General features: G+C 39.5%; 1 pseudogene and 1 gene segment (V, D, J or C); both read right to left on the bottom strand.

Moving 5' to 3' along the window:
• Positions 1–5,466: 5,466 nt before the first annotated feature.
• LOC119907105 lies at positions 5,467–6,018 on the bottom strand. The segment is given in 2 exon segments: positions 5,467–5,859; positions 5,967–6,018. Coding segments are annotated over 2 exon segments (375 nt in total).
• Positions 6,019–12,912: 6,894 nt separating this feature from the next.
• Positions 12,913–13,663, bottom strand: LOC119906656 (annotated as a pseudogene).
• Between the last annotated feature and the right edge of the window lie 1,744 nt (positions 13,664–15,407).

Genomic DNA, 15,407 nt, shown 5'->3' with positions numbered 1-15,407 from the left:
TGGAAACACAAGGAGGAGGAAGAAGATCAGTATGGAGAAAATGAAGAGATGAAGGAAGAGGAGGAACAGTAGGAGTAAGAGGAGGAGAAGGGATAGGAAGAAGAAGAAGAAGAGGAAGAGGAGGAGGAGGAAGAGGAGGGGGAGGAGGAAGAAGATCAGTATGGAGAAGATGAAGAGATGAAGGAAGAGGAGGAACAGTAGGAGTTAGAGGAGGAGAAGGGATAGGAAGAAGAAGAAGAAGAGGAAGAGGAGGAGGAGGAGGAGGAGTTTCTGAGGGCTTGTGTGTCATATCTGAGGTCAAAGTTTTGTTTTTCTGCAAGATTGAATGGTTTTAAGTGGAGAGCTTCATTTTGACCTGAAAATAGGATGTTTGGGAAATTGGTTGAGCAGTTGTGGATTTGTGTTTAGAGTTTCGAGAAAAAGAGGCATAATTTTAAGAAATGTGTTTAAGCAATCGAGAAAAACTGTAATAGTGAGAGAAGACTTGGTTACTGTAGTATCACGTACCCACGTACAATCTTTCCCTAACCTTTTGGATGATTCATTCAGGATGTGAATCCATATTTCTAGTGTCAAAGTGCTGTGCTTTGTTCACCAACCATCCAACCTGATCACCTGCCTGTGCCGTCCAGAAACGTAGCCCTTTCTTCACAGCTGAAACAATTAGACACCTATTTACAACCTGACAATCAATTAATTGTTTACGTCATTTTACAAGCAATAAAATGCCAAAGACAAGTCCTATAGAGTCACAGTTGTGAATATTTATCTTTTTTCGCTGTTTTTTATCTTTTGGTTTGGGACTGAAAAAGATATTCAGCAAAGTCAACTCTGGTAAAATTGGATGAAAATTTTTCTATATTGTCTGAAGTTTCATTGACTAAACCATTAGTCTGAGACAAAAATCACTGAATGAATCGATAACAAAAATAACTTGTAAAAGAATGTGAACAGAATCCAGGCAGTGATTTTGTTTCTCATTAGCCTGTTGAAAACAAACGTCATCGGTACTGGGGGCAACGGTACTGTGGGCGAAATTAGTAATTGAAGAAAATTTTTTTTTGCCTTTTTAAATAATGTTGTTGTTGTTGTTAATGTTGTAGCTTCAAGTCTAAGCGGGCGCCATCTGGATCACTGCGCAAATACCTGCGAACTGTCTGCCTGCACTCGACATTTCTGCAGAGAGGAAACATGGTGGTGCAGTGGTTAGCACTGTCACCTCACAGCAAGAAGTTCGTGGAGTCAAACCCTGGCCTTTCTGTGTGCAGTTTGCATGTTCTTCCCGTGTCTGCATGGGTTCTCTCTGGGTGCTCCAGCTTCCTCCCACTGTGCTGGTTTGGATAATTGGTGTCTCTGAAATTGTCCTTGTGTGAGTGGTTGTCTGTCTATGTGTGGCCCTGCGATGGACTGGTGACCTGTCCAGGGTCCAGGGCCCTGCTTTTGCTCAGTGTAAGCTGGGATTGGCTCCAGCCCCCACGACCCTGTACGGTGGTTGACGATGGATGGAAATTTACATGTAAAGGATACTGAAAGGTTATTAGTCAACTAATCAAGTGATTTGTAACTGTTATGTTTTGTCTTTCTATTTTGGGAAACTTGTATTTTTGACAATGATAAGTGACACGAATATTTATGCATAGTGACTTTACTGGTTGTTTATAGTATAGATATTTCATCAGGTGAAGCAGTAATGAGTAATGAGTTGGTGCTGAGACCAAGGATCTCTGATAAACTCCAGCCAGAAGTTTTTTTTAGATGTCATCATCAGTTACAGTTGGACAGATTGCCTCAAGTCCATGTTGTAATATCAGTGAGCAGTATTGTGAGGTTTATGCTGCACTTTGAGGACTTCTTGCCCTTGTTGACTCAGAAGTTGAGACTGAAAGTTGATGCTTGACAGTAAAAATCATTTCACCACAAGTTCCATTCAGTAGCTCTTCTGGAGCTTTGGATCAATTACATGATCTTCTTCAGCAGATGGTGAAAACGCAGAGGTCAGGGAATATTTGAACTTTGAATCCAAAACACAAAATCCCAGAAAATGATCAGAGGAATTCAAATTTGAAAATCTACATTTCAGTGTAAACATGCCGACTCCATCTGCTGAGAAACATCATGCGATATAACTGAAAGATCCACAATAGTTTGTGGTTTATTTGTTTATTTGCTTTTACTTTCTTTCTATTATTTGTACCATTTTGGGCTAGGGCAACATGCAATAGTACTGGCTTCTGGAATTATACTGTAGTTCAGTCAGATGGTGGTGATCTCTGTACATGTTTAGTGACCTCGGATTGACCCACTTTTAATGTGAAGTGAAACAATGTGTGAGTGAGTGACTGGTGGAGCAGAAAAAACACCTGACAGAAACTTCTTAAAGGAGAAAATCAGCTCTCACACAGTAAAGGGGTCCTGCTGAGAGAGCAGTTTCCTACATATTCACATATTTACATGTAGAGGATTCTGAAAAGTCTAGTAGTTAACTGATCCAGTGATTTGTAACAGTTTGTTTTGTCTTCTTTGTTTGTGAAAATTATATTTTTAAAAACAATTAGTGACACTAATATAAATGCAGGTTTTACATGTTTAGGTGTCTGTAATATGGAAATTTCTTCAAGTAAAGTAGTGTTGGGTGTTTCAGGGGATGCTGAGGCCAAGGATCTCAGAGAGCTTCCTCAAGAAACTCCAACCAGAAAACATGGAAGTCATCATCAGTTACATTACTGTTTTTATGAGCAGATGGAGTTCACCTAGCTGTCGTAGAATATTTTAACTTAGTGGACATAAAGTCTGCATCTGCTGGTTGTGGTCTGTTTTCTTTTTTTGTTGTTTCCAAGGTTAAGAATAATCATTTACTCTCAGTATGTTGGTGGAGTTTTGATTTTCAAGTTAGAGAAAATGTGTTATTCCATATTCTTTATATATAATATTTACGGATATAGTTATAACAAGAAGGTTACTTATTTCTTTTGCATTTTATGCTTTAAGTTAATATTTAGCTTTTCTATAGAGGACGTTTATATTATTTTGTGCTTTCAGGGATCTACTGGTTTTGTTTGGACAGTCTCTGATCCTGAATGTTTCTGATGCTGATCTGTGTCTTCATATTTCGGATTAAATGTGTATTGTTGAAATTGCTTTAATCCAGTATGAGTCTGAGGTCAAAGGTCATGAACAAAACTTTTCTTATATGCTTTTCCAGGCTGGCTACTCTGGATTATTTGGCAAATCAGAAAAGACAGTGGGATTATAAAAAGATCTGAATAGATGGTAAGAAGCTGTGATGGAGAAAGTAATTTCATTTCAGATTTATATATATATATTCAGATAATATTATTTTGCTTTTTTTTTTTTTTTTAATTGAGCTTATTTTGCTACATGTTCATTGGTGGTTAAAGCAAAAGTTGTGAAATCTTCAACCTTGTAGATAACATTGTGTGTGTGTGTGTGTGTGTGTGTGTGTGTGTGTGTGTGTCCTCAGTGAAGTGTATCAGTCTCTGCAGTAGCTTCCAGCTGCAGCAGTCAGTTCAATTTCTGTTCAGTCTGACTGAGGGAGGTTTTTGTACGACGCTTTTTCACTGTGTGAACACATCCTGACTGTTGATATAGTGAAAACTCTGACAGTAGTAAACTGCTGCATCTTCAGTCTGGACTCCACTGATGGTCAGAGTGAAGTCAGAGTTTGATCCACTGCCTGTAAAACGATCTGGAATCCCTGATGCTCGAGTGCTAGCAGCGTAAATGAGGAGTTTAGGAGTTTCTCCATCTCTCTGTTGGTACCAGGCTAAATAGTGGTTGTTGCTATAAACATAAACATCCTGACTGGTCCTACATTTGATGGAGACGGAGCCTCCCACAGCAGAGCTCACTGCTCCAGGCTGAGTCACTGTGACCTGGCCTCTGGACTCTGAGGATACAGAGACAAAAACATAAAGCAGCGTCATGGTTTTGTCAGCTTCATTTCAGAGGGAAGGATGTTCATAGAGGAGAGGAGTTTGATTCTCTGGACTTTACCTGTGAAGCAGCAGCAGAGGAGAGTCCAGATGAGGACGCAGATCAAAGTCATGTTTTTGATGAGGAGGATTTCTGTGGCTTCTGTTGTCATGAAGGACAGCTGTCAGTCATCCAGTGTTCAACTCTCAGGACTATAAACTCTCCCAGAGCACTGGAGCATGGTGCTGCTGATGCAAAGTGGCTCTCTGGTGTTTCCCCCTCAGTGCTGAGAGCATTGTTCTCAATATTTACATATTTATATGAAGTGGATACTAAAAAGTCTGGTAGTAAACTATTTCAGTGATTTTGTTTTGTCATTCCAATGTGGAAAATGAGTTTAATATGGTCTGTTGACAATGAATAGTGACTTCATTTTAATGCATATTGACGACGGATGTGGTTGTTTATAATATCGAGATTTTCTCAAATAAAGAAATGATGAGTCATGAGGGGAGGCTGAAGCTGGAATATCAGGTAGCTCACTAAAGAAACTACTCGGAATTTTGGACATGACGGCAGAGCCAGAAAACAGCTGTTATGGAATATTTAAACTTTGAAGCCAACATGGACATGAAGTCCTAAAAATGCTCAGAGGAATGGAAATTTGAAAAAAAAAAATACAGTTTGCAGTTAGTTATAAACATCTAATAATATGAAGTAGGTCACTTGTGTCTTTTTGTCTTGATTCCATTTGATAATGAGCTTTTCTTTACATAAATTTAGCTTAAAATAATATTTTCATCGTGAAGCTTATGCTGATCTTTGCCTTCATATTTTTGTTTTGATTTCTGTAATCCAGTATGAAGCTGAGGTCAAAGGTCATGACCAAACATTTTTGTAATTGACTGTCCCAGATTGGATCTTAATGATTATTTGGAAAATAGATACGAACATGGGATTTTTATTAGGATGTGAATAGATGGTGAAAAGCTGTGATGGAAAGATTCATTTGATTTGCACTAGATAAGTTTTTGTCATTGAACTTGTTTTTTAGGTTAATTGATGGTTAAAGCTGCAATGTTCCATCTACTTGATGAAACAGTGTGTGTGTGTGTGTGTGTGTGTCCTCAGTGAACTGTATTTGTATTTAAAGTCCAGATTAAATGTTTATGCTTTACAATCAAATTTCACCACAAGATAAATACAGTGAATGATCTACACTTTATCACTCCCCTTAGCATTTCTGTGAGTCTCACTGGACTGCCACAAAGCTTTTCTAACATGTGATCAAACAAAACTATTGGTTAGGTAAAAAAAAAAATATAGTATGGATAAAATTTTTAAAAGTCAGTAACGTAGCTACGTAACACTTGTGTAATTTGATTTCCAGCAAGATAATTATATGACACAGAACTTGTTCTGATACTGATACTGTGATATTTGTAATCCACTTGATAAAATTGAGCATTTGCTGTATGTGTGTGTGTGTGTGTGTGTGTGTGTCCTCAGTGAAGTGTATCAGTCTCTGCAGTAGCTTCCAGCTGCAGCAGTGAGTTCAGTTTCTGTTCTGTCTGACTGAGGGAGGTTTTTGTACGACGCTTTTTCACTGTGTGAACCACCACTGACTGTTGATGTAATGGAGACTCTCACAGTAGTAAACTGCTGCATCTTCAGTCTGGACTCCACTGATGGTCAGAGTGAAGTCAGAGTTTGATCCACTGCCTGTAAAACGACCTGGAATCCCTGATGCTCGAGTGCTAGCATAGTAAATGAGGAGTTTGGGAGTTTCTCCATCTCTCTGTTGGTACCAGTGTAACCAGTTAGAATTTTGAACATTCTGACTGGTCGTACATCTGATGGAGACGGAGCCTCCCAGAGCAGAGATCACTGCTCCAGGCTGAGTCACTGTGACCTGGCCTCTGGACTCTGAGGATACAGAGACAAAAACATAAAGCAGCGTCATGGTTTTGTGGGCTTCATTTCAGAGGGACGGATGTTCATAGAGGAGAGGAGTTTGATTCTCTGGACTTTACCTGTGAAGCAGCAGCAGAGGAGAGTCCAGATGAGGACGCAGATCAAAGTCATGTTTTTGATGAGGAGGATTTCTGTGGCTTCTGTTGTCATGAAGGACAGCTGTCAGTCATCCAGGGTTCAACTCTCAGGACTATAAACTCTCCCAGAGCACTGGAGCATGGTGCTGCTGATGCAAAGTGGCTCTCTATGGAAATGGCCTCACTGACTCCAGCAGGGACTTGGATTACTCTGATAATGCTGTTTATCAATTAATCAGTCAGTTTATCAGTGTAATGTTTGGATCTATTAATTCTCTTTTTTATGTGGATTTGGCTATAGATTAAAATTATTTGAGAATGTCCTCTGTTGCATAAATTTCACTAAATTCACTAACAATGAAATTTCAACACTGGGATTTTTGTTTATTTTATCAGTAATCAACGTGTAAGTTTTTCATTAATATGAATATCTGATCATTTTTGTATTTTCTTTTAGCTCAATGTCAAGTTTATTTTATGTACATTTCTCTTTTGCTTTATTTTACTATAAGTCAGAATATTTTTAGACCTTTAAAAATTCAGTAAGTGTGAAATTCTTCCTTTTTGATTTGTATAGTTTAACTTTTTACTGCATAACTGTGAATGTGTTTGCTGAGTTTGTTTGTGTCAAAGTCAGAGAGCCGTGTCTCTCTACAGTGAGAGGTTTTTGTACGGCGGCTCAATGAGTTTGTATCACTGTGGTACACGTTCGGTGGAGGAACCAGACTGGATGTTGGAAGTAAGTCAAACCTTTAACAAAACTTTTATTTCAATAGCTATTTTTCAACGTTTATAATCAGCATGCCAGAAAACTATTTGACTTTCCATATTAATGTATAAAGTTTATTAAAATTATTTGCACTATGAAACAAAGTTCACTTTACTAATACAAATTTACCAACTCATTATATAAATAGTAAATATACAATATTAAGCCACAGCAGAAATCATTATTTCCCACCTTAATGGTAAAGTTGCATCTTGAGGGCTTGTAGCTTTAGTTCAGTCTGACAAAGTCAGAGAGCCGTGTCTCTCTACAGTGAGAGGTTTTTGTACGGCGGCTCAATGAGTTTGTATCACTATGGAGGACTTTTGGTGGAGGAACCAGACTGGATGTTGGAAGTAAGTTTCTGCTCAAATACTAAATACAATATTATCAAGTCCTTTAAATTCAACTTTTCAATGTTTAAGGCAGATAAATACATCTTGTTTTAATTATAAAAACATGAAATGTTTTTATAATTACCATGGAGGCTAACTCAGAGCAGCTTAATTAAACTGTGCCTCACACAGTCCTGTCAAAATGAAATATAATCAACTTGGAAGTGGAGAAAATATAAAACTTTAATCTTAACGTAAAAATGTTTAGATTAGTTAATTTTAAAATGCTCTCCACAATAATGGCTGTTGTTGTGATTAAATACAATTCACTTTCTTCATGTAAAATTGAAGTGAAGATAAATATGGGTGTTTTGAAAATGTTGCCTATTGTTATGAATTTGGAAAAAGAATACAGTATTTCCATATTAATAGTGAAAGGACAACTGGCACTACTTTCAACACAGTGGTCAGTGTATCTGTCAGTAAGTGAAGTGATACAGCTGAGCAGTGATACCTGTGTGACTGAATTTGCACTTGAACAGTAACGACGTTTAAACTGTATCTAGTGGTTCAACTCAACATTATAGCTGTTAATATAAGTGAAGAAACACTTTGGTGATGATTGAAATCCAGATGAAGAACATCTGATTGTTGTCAGTTCATTTCTGTTTTGGTTTCCACTGAATAAATTATTGTACAGTCAAGTATTTGATGATCTTGATAAGAAAGTTTGTTATTTATTTCCAGTGTAGTTTGATATATTTCAGGTCGTTCTGTATGATGATTCTCTCTGTGCTGATTTGCATGAGAGGCTTCTTAAAGGGAAGTGAAACAATGTGTGAGTGAGTGACTGGTGGAGCAGAAAAAACATCTGACAGAAACTCCTTAAAGGAGAAAATCAGCTCTCACACAGTAAAGGTGTCCTCTAAGCTGATTGGTGTCTCCTAGGTGATGTCCGTCCCACCCTGACGGTGCTGCCCCCCTCCAGTGAGGAGCTGCAGCAGGGGAAGGCCACGCTCATGTGCCTGGCCAACAAGGGCTTCCCCTCAGACTGGAGTCTGGCCTGGAAGGTGGACGGCAGCAGCAGCAGCAGCAGCTGGGAGGAGAGCAGGAGCCCCGGGGTGCTGGAGAAGGACGGCCGCTACAGCTGGAGCAGCACCCTGAGGCTCCCTGCAGACCAGTGGAGGAAGGTGGGCTCTGTGACCTGTGAGGCCACCCAGGGCTCCCAGGCTCTGGTCTCAGAGACACTGAGGAGAGACCAGTGTTCCCAGTCCTGACCTGACTCACTGGGACTCTGCTACTGGTTTTACTCTGCTCTCTGAACTCTGTAACTCTCTCTGTGTCTGTGTCTCTTTCTTTCCTTAAGTCATTCTCTAATCACATGTTTCATGGTTAAAGTTTGTTTACTGGATTTAATTTTGATTATTTCTACACAATAAAGACCAGTTCATCAAATTAGTTGTTTTCATTTCTGTTATACTGAAAGTAACAGTGGGTAGAGGTCGCGCCCCATGAACAAGGCTGACTCCTTACTGCAGCAGCCTGGGTTTGAATCTCACCTGATCATCATAGTTTCAGTATCTGCAGTGTGATTCTTCACAGAGTCAGTGAGCTGTAGCTGTCCTCAACATATCATGGTGTTTCCCCCTCAGTGCTGAGAGCGTTGATCTACATATTTACATATTTACATGAAGAGGATACTAAAAATCTGGTAATAAACTGTTTCAGTGATTTTGTTTTTCATTCCAATGAGGAAAATGAGTTTAATATGGTCTGCTGATAATGAATAGTGACGTTATTTTAATGCGCATTGACGACAGATTTGGTTGTATATAATATCCAGATTTTCTCAAATAAAGAAATGACAAGTCAAGAACGTTGGCAGAAGCTGGTATATGGTATACGTCTGTTTCCTTCTTTCCTTCTGTCACTCTCTAATCACGTTTCATGGATAAAGTTTGTTTACTTGATTGTTGATTTGTTGATTTCTACACAATAAATACCAGTTCATGAAATTAGTTGTTTTCATTCATGTTATTGTGAAGGTAACAGATCAGGAGCGTAGTTGGCTTAGATGAATTTCAAATTACATTTAAATAATCTTTACATGGAAATAAATATTCTATTTTAAAAACTAAACAAATATATATTATTATTATTATTATTATTATTATATGTTGTTACCTCTAACTTATTCACTTTTCAACTCATCTACAGTAGACATATATATTTCATATACATACATATGGTGTTTCACCCTCAGTGCCGAGAACGCTGCCCTACATATTTACATATTTACATGGAGAGAACATTGAGAAGTCTGGTAGTAAACTGATCCAGTGATTTGTGACAGTTTGTTTTGTCAAGTTTGATCTTTTTTTACACCCGATTCACTGGGACTCTACTGGTTTTACTCTGCTACTGCTCTCAGTCTGTCTGGTTCTCAGTTTCTCTCATGAGATGTTTCAATATGGACCTCAGGTGGTTAACGTGCTTGTGTTGATCGTTGATTGATTTTTATCATGTAGACTGGATTATAACAGAAACTTCCTTTCTTTGACATATAAGTTAGCAACATTGGTGAGTTTCACAGTAGCAAGTTTATTTTTACCATATTACTTTTTGATGGTTTTTGTTCTTTGCTATTACTAATGTCATCCTTGGATAACATACACATACCTAGAAATGATTAAAAGTATATTTTTAAAAAAGGAAGGTATTATCTGCATAAAGTCATTCATGAGTCTGATTTGATATATTGCACCAAATAATATTTAAATGAGACAGTATCACTTCGCCAAATGAGAACGACCGTTTCTGTCTCTTGGTGTCAGCACAATTAACACATTGTGATTTTTCACTGCTTGTAGTTTACACCCATCCCATTTACCAAATCAGCTGTATCCCTGCACATTATAAACATATAACTGTTGTGGTTGTTGTTGTCTTAAATTAAAACATTTAATCCGAAGAGACTGGATTATTCTTAGAGTCAGATCACCAGGATTTTATACTTTTATGTGAACATTTTACACAGAAATAATGCTCAGTGCCCTACTCTGTACTGAAACGTTCTCTGTTATATAGTAGTTTATCATGTATGAGCGGGGTTGGGAGGATTACTTTAAAAATTTAATCCGGTACAATTACTAATTACTTGTTTAAAAATGTAATCAGTAACGTAATCCAAGTACCAAAAAATAAAAGTAATGTAATCTGATTACTTTTAGTTACTTTTGCATTATTTCAATGCCAAATAGGCAAATGAAAACAAGAGATGTATCAATGATGTGTTTTCTGCTCAGTGTATTTTTAAAGAAAAATAGAATAACAAAATTTCCTGTTTCCAAAATCCATATTTAAATGTTTTTATATCATATGCTTTGCACTATGTCACCACTATGGCAGTATCTCGCCCATCAATGACAAAAACATTGTTTTGTAGGTATTCTTGATGATATTTAAGTTTGTCATTTGGGAAAACATTTTACAATTTTGATTACTCACTCTGCACTTGTATTAATTTAGCATGAAAACAATATAAAGCTGCTGAAGCATAGTGTTTATGGGGCCGGGCCCCACTCATTACTGTACAAAAAATGTTCTTATCTTATTTGAAAGAGAAATATTAGAAATATGGAGACAATATTTTTCTAGTTTTCTCTCTGATGTCCCCCGGCTGCTCTGCCTCAACTCTGTGTCTGAGTTTCCTGATGGACAGATAGCTTTACTTGTTGTTGAAGTTTAACAAGCTAACTAGCTGCTGTTATTAGCTCAGTTAGCTGTGCAACTACTAGTAAAATAAGTTTACTCTGCCCATACTGGGAGATCGGATCACCGGGGTAGTTTTAGTGTTTACCATAGACTGTAATGTTATAAAGGTGTTTAAGTTACACGGGGTGCAGTGTCTGATTGGGAACCGTAACTGGGCGAGCGGGCAACAAAACCTCGCTCAGCAGCCTCCCACAGCATGAACAGGACCGAACACAGCCTCAATGACCAACAGGGAATCCAGTAACTTACTGAGATGATTTACACATTTACTTTTTGTTAAACTGTTAACTGTAGCCTATCTGCCTGTATCTGGTTGGTTACTTCGGTCGGTTAGCCGTGCTGCTAGCGGCCATATAAGCTTACTCAGCCCCGGGTTGCCAAGAGCCAAACCCAGCAAGAAAACTACACTCGTACTGTATCCCCAGTGGTCAAATTGGCCTCTGTCGGTCTTGGAGGCTGTGCTCGGTTCTGGTCCAGCTGCGTGTTCACTCACTGGGAGCTGGAACCAGAATCTGCATGATGGGGCGGAGGCGTAAACACACATTCACCGCAAATGGCGACTGTAAACGCCAATCAATGTCTGCGACATGTCCCACCCTTGCTTTGGCTTTTTACCAGACTGTATATAAAAAATATATATAGTGGCAAATAGCACAGCGTTTTGTTTCGTGGAAACTTTCTGCTTAAAGGAATCCCTATGAGTAATCCCTGTTGTGGGATTGCGTGGTGTGGGGACAGAGAGGACCCAAATGCAATGTTCGGAGGGAAGGAGGTTTATTGAGGGAGAAAGGGGTAGAGGGACTGGAGGAAGAGGTGGATGTCGGGAAAGCACAGGCACGGGGAACCAAGGAGAAAGGGGGCCACGGAGCTGGGGAACACTGGGGCCGAGGAAGCGAGGAGAGGCGGGGGAACAGGGAGGACGCCGTGAGGGAAGTCCGAGGAGGAGAGGGCCGGTGGATGAGCCCAGCCGACTGAACGGAGGACGAGGGTGAGTGTACCTGGGAGGGAAACAGACAGAGAGACAGGGTTAGGGATGACAGCGACAAGGCACAGGGAAAATGCGAAAAAACAAGAAACATGAAAGCCTGAATGTGGGGGTGGCACCGGGTATGGAGCAACAACGATCAAGCGAGGATGGTGTGGAGAACCGGGGATGAAATACAGGCAGGCGTGAGGTGATTACTGGCAGGTGTGGCAGGCTGACGAGGTGGCTGATGGATGCAGGTGCAGGTAGTTGGCTGGGCTCAGGAGCAGAGAGAGAGAGAGAGAGAGCACACAGGGGAGAAAACACAGGGAGGCAGGCAGGGAACAGAAAACCAAGGAAAAGGCAGAAAAACTGATAAAAAGGAGAAAAAAACAGGATACTCACTGTCAGCCGGGCTGCCACCACAACAAATCCCCATCATTTTTGTATCCTGATTACGTAACGCCGTTACATGTAATCCGTTACTCCCCAACCCTGTGTATGAGTTTGACAGTCTTAAGGGTTTTTTTCAAAGCATATTCAAATTATTAAGCATTTTTACCAAAATTAAGTTATTGATTATGTGGTAATGTCTTTTAGTCTATGTGTTAATAGCTGAAATAAAACAGTGTTAGTTCTGACTTATATTGTGCACAAACTGCATAAAATAACAAGTGTAAAGACAATAATACCCAAAAGACAATACTACAAAAACAATACAAGATAAAAGCAAGAAAACATTGAAGAGACTAAAATACACGTTTAAGATAAATATAAAATAAGTAAAATAGAATAAAATAAAAGGGATAAAGTCAAATAAGATCGGGAAAGGCTCTCCTATAAAAGTATGTTTTAAGAAGGGACTTAAAAGAGTTCACTGACTCAGCCGACCTGATTTCCTCGGGCAGGCTGTTCCAGAGCCTCGGGGCCCTGACAGCAAACGCTCTGTCCCCTTTAGTTTTCAGTCGAGACTCTGGAACAGACAACAGACCTCTGCCCGAGGATCTCAAGGTACGTGCTGGTGCGTATGGGACTAAAAGTTCAGAAATATAACAAGGCGAGAGGCCATGAAGAGCTTTAAAAGTGATAATTTTAAAGTCAATTCTAAAACATACTGGGAGTCAGTGCAATGAAGCTAAAACAGGGGTATTTAAATATATGTATTTTTCATGCTGAAAGTGTTGCTGTCGTCTAACATGTTATAGTTTCTCTGTAGCTGTTGATTCAGATCAGTTCCTCTCCAGCTGAGGGAGGTTTTAGTACTACGTTGTATCACTGTGTGAACGGGAAGCCATTACAGTGCTGACAATAATAATCTCCTGCATCTTCAGTCTGAACTCCTCTGATGGTCAAAGTGAAGTCAGTCCTAGATCCACTTCCAGTAAAACGATCTGAAACTCCAGACTGACGACTTGTAGAATAATAAATCAGGAGTTTGGGAAATTCTCCAGGTTTCTGAAGGTACCAGTCCACCTCATTGCTAACACTTGAACTGGCTTTACATCTGAGTCTGTCCTGGAACAACAGACTGAGCTCCAGGAGACTGAGTCAGGATGATTTCTCCTGATGAATCTGGAAAACATGAAAAAGAGGAGAAGGGTTATTGAGACAAATCCAGTTTGGAGAAAGATGATCAACATCCAAACAGAAGAGTCTCATTTCTTTAACATGGAGAACAGATGGAAGAAGGTAAATGCTGCTTGTTTCAGTGTTTCTCCATCACAGCAGAACATCATTGTGGTGAACCTGGTTGCATCCTGAAGCAAAGTTTTCAGAAGAGAGTCTCACCCTGAACAAGGAGCCCCAGGGTGGCCAGCAGTAGAATCAGTGACATCATCATTGTGCTGCCGGCGTGTCAGTGGCTCTGAAAGGCCTGGACAGCCACTGATCAACACTGGCCTCTTAACGGCTGGGAGCAGAGAGGCAGGACACATATGCAAACACACAGAGTCAGTGAGCTGTAGCTGTCCTCAACATATCATGGTGTTTCCCCCTCAGTGCTGAGAGCGTTGATCTACATATTTACATATTTACATGTAGACGATATTGAAAACTCTGGTGGTAAAAAGATCCATTGCTGTTTTGGTTTGTCTACCTAGTTTGGGAAAAGGTTTTTTTTCACAATGATTAGTGACATTAATATTCATCTTTAGGTGTCTTTAATGTTGAGATTTCATCATGTAAAGCAGTGTTGGGTGTTCATGATCATGCAATGTAATTGAAAGCTCAACAACAGTTCGTGGATGGATGTGCAAAGATTATTTAACTGTAGTGTACTGCAACAATTTTAATTTAAACATCTAATTTGACTTGGAATATAGAAAAGGGAGTCTTCATCATTACCTCTTCTTGCATGGAGTCATATATAGTGTTGGAATCCCGGGCAGGAAACCTATCGCGAGAAATGCATAATGCTGTACTGCAAGCTACCTCACTAATCTCAGTATGGATATCATGACAGAGATTGCAAAGAGACCAAAGAAGAAATTATTGGAGGAAGAAGGGATGAGAAGAAGAAAGTGTGACAGAGCACGAGACAGACAAGAGTAAATATCAGACTGGCTTTTTTTTTGTTGGCGTGAGCTAAAGGAGCTAAAGCTCTCGCTGTAATTGATGTTACTTTGTTTGCTCTGTCCTGTGTTGTTGCTGTTGCTTGATGTTCGGCTGTGTTAGCAAAGCTGTTGACATTAATGATGTAATATAATCAGAGCAAATACATGAACAGGTGTCCGTATACAACAGTGTCATGTAAGTGAATAGTACTCCTAAAACCGGGAGCCAATTTTGATTATAAAGTTTTCTGATGCTGATCTGTGTCTTCATATTTTGTTTTATTTGGAAAAAGTTGAAGTTACTGTGCGCGTGCCGTTTACTCACGGAGCGCTGTCTCATCAGACAGGTACTACGTTATGATATTAAGAATGTTTCTAAGACCGAAATCTTCCCCCCAATAGTAATCAGCATGCAGTGTGTAGCTATCCACTTTTTAATTTGATGGCTTGTCTTCCTTTTGTTTGTCTACTTCTCCCACACGCTGCATCCAGTCTGCTGAAGTCTCCCTCCACTGCTTATTTGGGTGGGTGATTTGCAGGCTGATCAACATCCCGCCCCTCCTGTGATGATGATCAAGAGTTTCTTGATCATTAAAAAATTATCTTATTCTATTATTATGCATCACAAAAACAAAGCTAATTCATGTGTGTGTGTGTGTGTGTGTGTGTGTGTGTGTGTGTGTCCTCAGTGAAGTGTATCAGTCTCTGCAGTAGCTTCCAGCTGCAGCACTCAGTTCAGTTCCTGTTCAGTCTGACTGAGGGAGGTTTTTGTACGATGCTTTTTCACTGTGTGAACACATTCTGACTGTTGATCCAATGATAACTCTGACAGTAGTAAACTGCTGCATCCTCAGTCTGGATTCCACTGATGGTCAGAGTGAAGTCAGAGTTTGATCCACTGCCTGTAAAACGACCTGGAATCCCTGATGCTCGATTGCTAGCCTCGTAAATGAGGAGTTTAGGAGTTTCTCCATCTCTCTGTTGGTACCAGTGTAAATAGTGGTTTGGGCTGCTATAGTAAACATTCTGACT

The sequence above is a fragment of the Micropterus salmoides genome, unplaced genomic scaffold, assembly GCF_014851395.1.
Source record: "Micropterus salmoides isolate LMB-PRFRI ecotype aquatic unplaced genomic scaffold, ASM1485139v1 Ms_hic_scaffold_17, whole genome shotgun sequence".
Taxonomy (NCBI): Eukaryota; Metazoa; Chordata; class Actinopteri; order Centrarchiformes; family Centrarchidae; genus Micropterus; species Micropterus salmoides.
This window is presented reverse-complemented; position numbering and strand designations above follow the sequence as displayed.